This window comes from Gouania willdenowi, chromosome 6 (assembly GCF_900634775.1).
Source record: "Gouania willdenowi chromosome 6, fGouWil2.1, whole genome shotgun sequence".
Taxonomy (NCBI): Eukaryota; Metazoa; Chordata; class Actinopteri; order Blenniiformes; family Gobiesocidae; genus Gouania; species Gouania willdenowi.
In genome coordinates, this window is record NC_041049.1 from 10,913,410 (window position 1) to 10,925,763 (window position 12,354).

Consider the following 12,354-nt stretch of genomic DNA (forward strand, 5'->3'; position numbering starts at 1 on the left):
CAGCAGTGACATTCTTAGAGGGCGAACGGTCATTGAAAGCTAAAACTAGGGATGTCTCAACTCTTTCATTTTTGATATACCGATATTGCAGCCTTGTGTATCGGCCAATACCGACATTGATTCAATATCAGCATGAATCATACATACTTTTCTCTTTTTTTTCGTGATTTTTTTTCTCTGTCTTTTCTTTAATAAAAAAAATTATAATTACTTATTTTGTAGTGTGAAATGTTAGAAAAGGCTTTCATCAAGTGATGTTACTCAAACAGTGTATGAGAAAAACTGACCAATTTATTATTAACCAATTGGTTACATAATTTAAATTCTTAACATCAATAAAGGTGCCCAGTATGTTTTATGAAAAAAACTTCCAAGCTAAAATGCATTGAGGAGTGAGGTAGTTTAACAAGGTTTGATGTGGTTCACTGACATCCTGGTGACCGGGTGTTGATTTGAACATTTTTTGGATCGATCCAATAATCGCATTGTAAAATTTCATAATATATTGCCTAATCAATTTTTTCTTACACCCTTAGTAAAAACTAATAATTCCCAGGAGAGTTGAGCCGATGATGATATCAGAGTGACTATATTCACAGAAAAGTGACTCTTTTAGATTCATATTGGCTTTCACATTGTAGATATCAACAAATTAAATAGCACTTTCGTTCCTTATGTTTGTTTTTGCTAAATTCACAATGTCAACGATATCATGGTCAGAGACGTAGCAAAGCTTTTTTCCCTGCACCTCTTGTGTTTCTTTCCTATTTGTTAATTTTTTTGCCAAAAACATTATTTATGTTGGCATGCAATTGACTGTATGTATGTTGAAAAGGTTGTGTGTGTGCTAGCAGTGTCAGCAGATGAGCTGCCCTATCGGGAGGAAATAGAAAAATCGCCAAAGCATGCAAATTGCTACTCCAAGGGGAGAATCAATTAGGTGCAGAGGCTAGAGTAGAAAGAATTAAAAGCCAGGGGGGCCATGGAGGAGTGGGGGTCCATACAAGGATGGTGCAGAGCCCTGCTGATCGGCTCCTTTGAGGAAAAGCTTCACCCTACGTTTTTTGTTCTTGTTCAGTGACTGATTCCAGTAGCGGAGTTTGCTCTGCATATTGTCGTTTTGGAACATTACTGTACCTCAACCTCATTTCTTTTTCTATTTTATTAGCCTATTTCATATCTAATTAAAGATCGCTCTGGAGTCCCAAATGAACGGCCTCATCACCTTTTCAACTCATTAGATGATCTGCTGTAATCAGTGCCAGATAAAATTTGGTGATCCTTTTTTTCCCTTTCTTTTTAACTCCATGCATTGCCAGATGCCTCAACTGCTAGATAATGGTTGCAATTTATACATTTGACATGTCAGATAGATTTTCACTGGGTTTTCTCTATTTCTCTCCTCAGGTACATGATGTTCTTCATTACCAATGAGGCTTGATCCAAAGAGGCCCAAATTACTGCACTGTGCCTCCATCCCAATCCTCTCAAGTCACACTCACAGCACAGCCATGCCATCCCTTATGAGGATACGGACCTACTTTTTTGTATGCTGCTTCCTGTCTTGTGCTGTTCTTCCTGTGACATCACAAACAGTGGTGCAGGCTCCTCAGGCACACAGTGCTGCCTCCCAAGTGATCACAGCATTGCTTCAGGAGGAGGAGTACGCATCGTTTCATGCTGAGAACCCAGAGTGGACATTTAACCATTTGGCCGTGGACTATCGCAATGGTAATGTTTATTTGGGGGCGGTCAATCGTATATACAAACTTTCTCCCAGCTTGGAGGTCCAAGTGGCCCATGAAACAGGCCCAGATGAAGACAACCGCAAGTGCTACCCACCACGGATTGTTCAACCCTGTGGTGAACCGCTGACACTTACCAACAATGTCAACAAGATGCTTTTGATGGACTATCGGGAGAACCGGCTGTTGGCTTGTGGAAGCCTCTACCAGGGCATCTGCAAACTCCTACGCCTAGACGACCTCTTCAAATTAGGAGAACCCTTCCACAAGAAGGAACATTACCTCTCTGGCGTTAATGAGAGTGGCTCCGTGTTTGGTGTCATAGTTTCTTATGGCAATGCCTCTCCAGACATGCTGTTTGTAGCCACGGCAGTGGATGGCAAGCCAGAGTACTTCCCCACCATCTCTAGCCGGAAGCTGGCCAGAAATTCTGAGGAGGGCAGCATGTTTGCTTACGTCTTCCACGATGAGTTTGTGGCCTCTATGATTAAGATCCCTTCAGATACCTTCACTGTCATTCCTGACTTTGACATATACTATATTTATGGGTTTGCCAGTGGAAACTTTGTCTACTTCCTGACTTTACAGCCTGAAATGGGTGGTGGACCAACCTCTGGTTCCTCTGCAAATGGTCGAGAACAGGTCTATACCTCTAAGATAGTCCGCCTTTGTAAAGCAGACACTGCGTTCAATTCATATGTCGAGGTCCCCATTGGATGCATCAGTGATAATGTGGAGTACAGACTACTCGAAGCAGCATACTTGTCAAAAGCTGGAGCCATCCTGGCACGCTCACTTGACGTGGCACCAGAAGACGATGTGCTGTTTGCCGTGTTCTCAAAGGGCCAGAAGAGACGTCCACGACAGGCCTCTCAGGACTCTGCGCTGTGCGTGTTCTCTCTGAGGAAGATCAACGAGAAAATCAAGGAACGGCTGCAGTCATGCTACAAGGGAGAGGGCACGTTGGATCTGGCGTGGCTTAAAGTCAAGGACATTCCCTGCAGCAGCGCAGTGAGTACAACAGCTCCAAAATTACAGCTTGACTTTGCAGGCACACACATTTGAACGACTTTATCCAAAGTAAATGAACAACACTCGAGGAATTTTATTTCGCAGAGTTGCATTGATAGATCACAACTACAAATATTTGCTGATACACAGCAATGCTCGGGGACAGGACATTTTAGGCAAAACAAGAAAATAGCTGTTAGCATGTAAAAGCAGATTTCAAACGGCTGTCAAACATGTAGTAATGAAGTCAAAGATACACATATTGCATCTAGACAGCATGATAATGGTCATTTGTTTTTAACACCAATTATTTGGCTCCATAACTGAAAAACCTATACTTAAAGATGCCATTTGCTTCAACTCAAAAAGGCATTTTCCAAACATCATCTACCATTACTCCGAAATTTGTTTTTCTTAATGAACACTGGAAATGTTTTTAAGAAGAATTTGCAAGTGTAAATGTTTACATTACCATTAATAGTCAAACATTTTGATGCACGGTCGGCTCAATTTTTGATAAATCAAAAATCTTCAGATGGTTTGTCGAGGACAGTCTGAAGATGTGCTGAAGAAAGTTTACTGTCAATTGACCAAAAATTGTGGGAGGAGATATGTTAAGTTTTATGGGAAAAAAAAGAAGAAAAAAATTAACAGTGATTAACTTTTGATTTTTAAGGGGTTATTTTCAGGTTTGGAGCTACATTTTGGTCACAATCTATAGCACATATGGTTGATTTGTTGTAATTTTCAGAATTTTGAACTTCATAGGCTTCCTGTAGCACCATCTTTAGGACTATTTGTCATGTTTTTGTAGCTGAGGACATCTGGCATGGGACTTTGTACAAAATTTGGTCATTGTTCATGATTGGGAAGTAGGATTTTATTTTTTTTGCAAAGGAGAAAAAGAAAAAAAAGCATACAGTATAACGTAGGGATGGGGGAATAAATCGATTCACATAAGTATTGCATTTCTAATCATCCACAATTCTGAATCGATTCATAAACTTCATTTATTTAAATTTTTTTTCAAGAAAAAGTTGACTGAACATACAAATACATATTAGTGTTCTCATAGATAGAAAATACCACTATACAAAAAGTCTACTAGCTTTATGTTAACGTCTATGGGGATACCCATGTATATACTCCTGCTAACATTTACAGCGATCAGCAGTGATTTAACACATCGTTTATGCTTAACTTTCTTTTTAAGTGTTATTAAACAGCACACTTAAACATACTCACAAGCATACGTTTTTTCAAGCCGAAAATACAAGAACTTAGTAGAGACTAGTAGGTCATGGGCTTTCAAGATGGCGACTTCCGACTACTACGGCAACAGAGTGAGGCCAAAACACACAAACTAACACAGACCTTTACAGTCTGTGACACGATTTTACCAGGAAACAATAGCGACCCCAACTTACAATGTATTACAAAGACAGCACAAGGAGTGTGTTTTTATTTGTTTAGCATGAATAAATGTTAGCTTTCTTCTTAATCATCATTCGAATCAGTTTATTTAAAATGATCTTATACAAACTGTATTGTTTTGATGCCATAATTTGCCTTAACACACTATGCATTTTATCAATTTTTGAATCGAGAATTGGTTAAAACAATTCTGAATCGAATCGTGACTCTAAGAATTGGAATCGAATCGAATCGTGAGACACCCAAAGATTCACATCCCTAGTATAACGATGCCTGGCCCCTACTAAATCTTTCAGATACAATGGCAGCTTATTTACAGTATACTGTCACGTCTGGCGTTACAGAATCCTGGTTGATTTATTCATACGTGATGTAAAAGACATTGCAGGTGACCGTCTCTAAGGGGAAATTAGTTTACGACGCTCCTCCCCATGTTACTTTAATGAGCCTTGGTGCGCTGCAGGAGGGCTGAGTCGTATGGTGGGTTCATGCTTCAACCTATTACGATGCGACTTTAACCATCCACTGCCTCTTTTCATCCGCTCACCCTTTAAACAATGCAGCGCAGCCAAATTACCATAATTCTTTTAGCCTTACCAGCATTACTAATTCAGTGAATTCAGTTCATTTGATTTCTCACTTTGTGCTTATAAAAAAAAAAGAAGTAACAAGGTTAAAACAGGAGTTGCATTTGTAAGGCCACCTTCACTGGCAGCCAAAGCCGGTTAATGCGTTGTTGTCTCCTCATCTCACATTACTTTAATAATAAAGAGAAGCCGTGAACCTGAAGAAGTAGAAAGTTATCTTAGAATCAGAATACATTTGGTTTTATTGTCTTGCTCTACATAGCAAGTATAGTGCTAAATAATTCATGCTACTGCTGCTGGGAAATAAGAGAAAATAATAGTAAAAATGTTTTGTTTTGTTTGTAGATTAGTCAAAAAGTAGAGAGTGAGAGAATGAGTGTTTATAGCCTCGCAGCTGCTTCCATGCCTTTGATGGCCGAGTGTAAAACAAAGCCAATCAACTAGTCTTTTTTAAAAGGCTGTAATGACCGTAAGACGATCTTTTTTTTTCTTTTTATCAGATAAAGACACAGTGAAGGCCTCAGGAAATGTAAATAGAAGATCATTTGCTTGAAAAAAAGATGTAAAAAGTCAAAAGGTCAAAAGTTCACTTTGATCTTGACCTTTAACATTGACTTTGTTTGAAAAGTTTCACGCACTGCATTATGGGATAGCCATAGACCGATGCTTTAAAGCAGACATGGGCGACTGGCACCCCGGGGGCCACATGCGGCTCTCGTTTTGATTTTGTGCGGGCCCCAAATGCACAAAATTACAATAAAAACATTAAGAACTGCGAAAATAGTCAAAATTACTCAAAAAACATACAAAATTACAAAAAAATGCATAAAAGGACAACAAAAATACACATATTCACTCCAAAACTCAGAAGACATCTAAGAAAATAACAGAAAAATAAACAAAACGATAACACAAATGACTCCAGAAATGCACAAAATGACTCGAAACAACAACAAACAAAAAGCAGAACAAAAAATGTACAAAGCGACAACATGCAAAATAACCAGATATGCACAATAGCAACAAAAACAGACTAAACGTGTTATTGCTCCCTGTATTCATCTTGTATTTCAGTTCTGAGTGAGTTTTATTTAGATTTCTGCATAGGTGAAGGAAGTCTAAAACCTGCTATTGAATCAATAAGGTTTGTTGTGATGCTGTGTCTGACAACATGACACCTCCACCTTTTCCAGAGATTCTGTAGGAAAAAAAATCTGATTTTTTTTTTTTAGTTTTATATTTTCTGCCAACTTAAAACTAAATTTCAATTTTGTAACTACAAAAATGACTTGTCATTAAACAATGATTTTGGTGGCCTAATGGTTACGCAAGTGGATTTCCAACCAGGGGGTCTCTGGTTCGACCCTTGAACAAGGCACTTTACCCCAAACTTGTGCTGCAGCCTCAAAGGGGCACAAGGAAAAGAAATGAAAAGATGGTATCAGGGTAGGAAGGAGCAGTATTTTATTTCTAAGTTATACAAATTATTCAGTTGGAACAACTGAATAATTTTAAGTTTCTTTAAAGCTGATATCTGGAGTTTCTGAGAAAGTCTCGATGTCCCGCCCTAAACAGCCTCACTTCCTCCCGCTGCCTCTCCCAATCTACCAGAAGCCACGCCTCTACTTTTCTGCACATGCATCGCGGAACATGATAAGGTCGCATCGGGTCGCATTGATATTGGTCTATGGGTCAGGGAAGAGCCAAAATCATATTTACCTGTTTGCTGTTGTGACGCGCGACCTTGTTTCCGTGCACAGTTCCGCATTCACTTTGATTGACAGTCTCAAAAACAGGAAGTTGAAGCCTATTGGCTGGACGCAGTCGGCGATTGTTTCCATTTGTATCGGGGTCTATAGGACAAAGGAGGGATTTATATACATTAATGTATATGAATGACTAGCGACAGTAGACCATAGTAAAAGACTAGTTAGGTAATTTTTTGCATTTCAAAAGAATCATACATGAACATAGATTTCTCAGAAACTCCTGATATCAGCTTTATAGTTGACTTGCCTTCATTTTAAGTTGGACTAATGCAAAACATAGTCAATGTGACTTAAATCAATTGAGTTTCATCTTAACTTAACTTAATTTCACATAACTTGAATCATTTAGGTGTTCCCAATTGAAACAATTCAATTAAGTTGGTCAAACTATTTTCTTATTTTAGGGTGGTCCTTATGCTAATGCCAAATTGATATTGCTATATTGTGGCCCTCGGGTTTGAGGGGTTTCACATTTTTGTGGCCCACATTGTGATCAAAGTTGCCCATCACTGCTTTAACGTGTTTTTACTTACCGTGATCTATTATATAAATAAATAATGGTTTATTTCACGGTCAGAAGTTTCTGTCAAAGAAAAAACTACTATATCACTACATTACAGCACTCTGTTGCGTTATTTAATTAAGCAAGAAAACATTTAGTAAATGTCACAAAACTATACCCAGAGTCTACTAAAAACCTGAATCAATGAGAAGTTAAAGTGCCCTGATATAAAAATTGATTTGTGTAATATTGTGCTTAAGTGGACACTCAGGACACTTCTTTTAGTTGCCAATGGCCGCAGCTGAGAATTTATGCAGCCACGCGTTTTTCTAAAAGTGGTTTGATGAACAGATCTCGATCGCGTTTTTTTATTCATCATGTGGCAGCGTGGAGCGTGTACTCTGACCTTCATCACTCACTACGCTGGGAAATTATGAGGCTGACCCTCTCTTGTGTTTGGTTGTGGAATTCCTGTGTTTATCTATTAATCCATCTCTGGCACGGCACACGTGCCAGGGGCGGCCTTTGTCTGCCGCTTGAGGGCCTGATAAATCACGCCTGGGGTGGAGCTGTCACCGGGGGAAAGGAAGTGCGAGGGAGCACACAGGGGTTAGCGCTGAGAAATGATGCCATTTCAGCATGCGCCACCACCAGCGCATAAATTAGAGCCTGCTGAAGAAGTGACGGTGGACTCTGCAGGAGATAGATGAGTTGTGACACACACACATAACCACTCACACACTCATGTGCCAGCACACTTGTAAATATGGCCAATGTGAGAATTGATAAAGTGGCTTTAAAAGGTAGAGATCAGTTCAATTTTGTTGACTAAACATTTTCGACAATGCCGATGCCGATTTTTTTTCTCCATCAGTCTTAGACGATGACCGATGCTGACTGCCAATTTTCTTGAGCCGATATTTGGAGCCAATACTATTTTTAGTTCAATTCAACTTTATTTGTTTAGCGCAATTTAAAACAAAGTAATCTCAATGCGCTTATCAAAACATAAAATTCATAATACTACTTTTGCTCCCTCAATTTAGATCATAAAAAATAACAAATGATACGAGTCTCATTTTTTTTATTGAAATTAAGGTAGAACAACAACAAGTAAAAAAAAATATTAAACAAATTTAAAAACAGGTGATGTAGAACAAGAAGAAGTAAAAAAATATTTCTGCTCTCTGTAAATAGAGCAGCCCACATCGGCCGATGCTGATACACCTAAAAAACGCAAAAATCGGCCGATTTTATTGGCCGGCCAATGAATCGGTCTATCACAATTTTTTTAAGTGACAATAACAGGACTGTGGCTAATTAAAAAAATACATGTGAACAAAAACTATATCAGAATATATTGATATTTTCATGAACTAAGAAAAACTAATTCTGTCATGTGACAAAATACAATCAGAATTTGTGATCATGTGGTTTTATGCGTGAATCCAGTGGTTCCTAAACTGGGGGGCGTGCCCCCTATCAGAGCATGACGTCATGACAGGGGATGGGGGGGCGCTAGAATGGCCTTGCTGAACCTTGAGCATGAAAAATATTGAAAATGTATGAAAAAAGTTTTTTTCTTTGCAAGTTATGTTAAGAAAATAAATTACTAAATATATTTAATTTTTTCTTTTTTTTGCACCTTATTACTGTTCTAAAAAAAATGTGATTGCAAATTTGAAATTATTTTAAAAGAGATTTAAAGAAAAATAGTCTAAATTAAAAAAATGTTTTCAAAAAAGTCAAATATATATTTTTGCCCATTTTTATTTATTTATTTTTATTTTGTCACGATTGGGGGTCCAGAGAGTTTTTATTCTTCAAAGGATTTCACAGCAGAAAAAGTTTGGGAACCGCATTAATCACATCAAACATGTCTGAATTTACTAATAATAAATGGTAATTAAATCTTCAAAAAATATTTAAATTTTAATCGATTATATCAGTAACAGATTTACGTAATTGACTAAAACCATATTGTAATTTTGTTGACTAAAAATAGACTATAACTGAACTATTTCTGATGACTAAATTGTGACTAAAACTAAGTTGCATTTTAGTGCAAAGATTACGACCAAAAGTAAATCAGATTTCGCTGTCAAAACCAACACTGTGTGTGATAAAGTTCTAACGCTGTAAATGATAAATTGTAATTTGATCACATCTAAAGCAGATAGAGAGGAGTTGATGTTAACGGCGTAAATCAAAGTCAATTTTCAGACGCTTATCCACTCAGTTTGTTGATAAATCAAGCGTACAACAGCCTATAATGTAGGCATTAGCAAATTGAAGATGTGAATTGTGACCATGAACATGCTTGAAATGCTAGTTAAGCAAACAAAGGAATATATTGTTTGCTTAATCCACATAAATCTCCTTTGTAATAAACTGTTGTTGATTTTAAGAAATCTTTGGTTATCACTTTAGGATAAATTCTTCTGCTGCTTTAAATGATGCATGACTGGAAACATCGGTATCACAAATCAGTCGTGAGGAGCTGCTGCTCAAACTAACTCCACACTAAAGGAATTGACCATTTTCTGGGGTCCAGTGTTAAAAACAGACTAATTGAGAAATACAAAAAGGCTTAGTCACACTATTACAACTATTACACATTTCTTACACAAGATCAACCTTTTTTTTTACTCTCCCCCAAGGAGCGGGAAAGCTAAAGACTTAATGGAGACGGGTTCTTATTTCAATCAAACAACTCTGACGAAACTCAGACTGCAAAAAAGTTTGAGTGAGAATCTATATTGAATAATTAATCATCTCCGTCTGGTAACGCTATTCTGGTTGCAATTCAAACACAAAAACTCTTAAAACAAAACTAAAGTTGAATGTAAAGAAATCAACATTTAAATAATGTCACCAGAGAAAAGCGGCTTTAGCTGTTCAGATGTTAAAGGGGCCAATAATGCTTTGGTTTGGGAATCTCAGAACTTTGGAGCGCTCTGGGAATCTGGCGTTTCTCCTCAATATTGCGATTGCGATTTAATATGCGATTATTTTTTCACGGGCCACTTGTCATGTATTTTTCACTGAACACAAGCAATAAATCAGTGTTTCATAACAAACAATTTCAGATTCATTTAAACTTTAAATAAATATAAAATATACATTTTAAGGCACAGATTACAACAATAAACCAAACAAATGTGTGGCTTTACCTCTTCACCATATCTAACTAACTTCATGTTTCATGAAACATGTAAACATTTGCACTTCTTAAATACTCTCTGAACTTAACAGTTCAGTACAAGACAGGTAAAAAAATAAAAAAAATTAAATTAAATTAAAAAATGTAAAAAAATTGCAGCCTTTGCGATTATAAAATTGCGTTTTATGATATTGCTATAATATCGCAAATGCAATTAGTCGTTCAGCCCTAGTAGCTGGATGAAATACTTTTTTCTTGTCAGTAATCTGTTTACTCAATAAACCACCAGCATAGGGTGAATAGGACATTAAACACATTTTTTTTTTTTTAGAATTATACTTGTATTTTAAATGCTTTATTAGATGTTAGAAAATTATAGCACTTTATGGTCTTGTCTAGTTCTATTTTGCCACTTTTGGACATGAAGAAGTATTTAGTATTTTTTTTTCTTATGAAGAGCTAGCCACTTATGGCCTCTAAATATTTTAAAAATGCAGTAATTAGTGCATAACATCTAAACTGTTGTTTTCTGTTTGCTTTATTATTATAGAACAGATCTTGTCCGATACCTCGTTCCCCAAAATTAGTCAAATTTTACCGACTAGGCTACGCCAGCGCACAGAATACTAAGGACACTCTCGCTATCTTCTGTCGTTTTGGTTAGTTTAACCGTTGTTGATGAAATGGCAAAATTAAATTAAAAATGTTCCAATTCAAACATATTAGAACAGCTCCCGATTTTATGCATATTCGCACATTCACAAGAGTTGAAAATATTGAACTCCTGCGACCATTTCGCATGACGTAAGCCAATCAGAGTCTTTGTTGGCGATGACGTCAGGCCGTCAACACGGACACCGATCTGTTCACCCATTCAACCATGGAGTAGAAGCTGTGTGTGACCACCTGGAGCTGTATGACACGGCCTTTATAACCAGGACCGGACTGGGAAGGATTAGGAGGTGGTAGTAGCAGGTAAAAGTTCTCTCTGTAGCACTGAGCTAGCATAGCATTAGCCGCTAATCACACCGCCTTTTTTCACTGGTGGTTTATGTTTATGAGAGGAGAAAAAGGAGCGCAGCTCCTCGCTTCAGTAGGCAGTAAAACTCACAGAGTGGGATGTGTCGCTGGTGGGCGGGGCTTCGCTTCAAACTCGCATATGAAGTGATTGGGGACATTTTTTGATCCTGCGGACCCTGGGGTACATTTTGTGCGGCAGATGCGTCCGGTGCCGCAGAGGACGCATTCGGTGTGAATGCAGCATTATTGTGACTCCGAGGGGCTCAACTTATGCATCCTGCTTATGCATTTTCTTCGAGAAATGTAGTTTGTCTAGTTATTACATTGTTGTTATTATTACGCATCTTCTTGAAACTTGCTAAAAGCCTTTTAATGGCACAACTAATCCTTGTGTTATGCCACGTAATTGAATGTTTTTTTTTTTTTTGCACTTTATTAATGTATTAACTTTATTACTGTTCTATAATATGCAATGGCAAATGTATTATTTTTGTGAGATTTGAAGAATTTTTTCCCAAAAAGTCACTTTTTTTTCTTACCCCTTTTTCGTCACGATGGTGGGCCCTGAGAATTTTTCATTCCTCAAAGGGGGGGCGCAACAGAAACGGTTTTTATAAGCTAAGATATATCAGACATGCTGAACATGACACGTTGACCTTGAATTGGCAGCTATTGATTCTAACTGATTTGATTGGTAAATCTAACACAAGCCTTTCAAAATTGTGGTTCCAGTTGTCTGATTGCACCATCAGTGGCTGGTTTGCGTTAAACAGATTCATGTTATCATGGCAATCGTTTTCATTGTCAGACTCAGGATGCTGATTGCACGGGCCAGTGTCCTGTTGCAGTTCAACCAGCAGCAATCGCCTGAAAAACACGGCTTTTGTTTCTTTTCTCTCGCCCCAAAAAAACAAACCAAAACCCACAAGGTTTCTCTCCAAGGACAATTCGATAGATACATTAGACACACACACACACACACAAAAAAAAAACACACACGCATGAATATTTTGCAGATAGCAGGGAGCATGTCATAATGTCAGCTGCCACTGTTTGAAGGAACTTTGATCAGCGAGGCCTCGCTTTAAGGCCATGCCTCTTTATCTTCCTCTCTTAATCATTC

At 37.8% G+C, this 12,354-nt stretch overlaps 1 protein-coding gene across 2 annotated transcripts in view; it reads left to right on the forward strand.

Annotated features, from left to right (window-relative positions):
* plxna4 (plexin A4) overlaps positions 1 to 12,354 on the forward strand; it is a 336,809-nt gene that overhangs the window by 34,766 nt on the left and 289,689 nt on the right. For both annotated transcript variants that reach the window (XM_028449042.1, XM_028449043.1), the window contains exon 2: positions 1,408 to 2,756. In XM_028449042.1, the coding sequence (XP_028304843.1) occupies positions 1,431 to 2,756 (1,326 nt within the window). In that variant the 5' untranslated portion in view covers positions 1,408 to 1,430. The remainder of the gene's footprint in view (positions 1 to 1,407; positions 2,757 to 12,354) is intronic.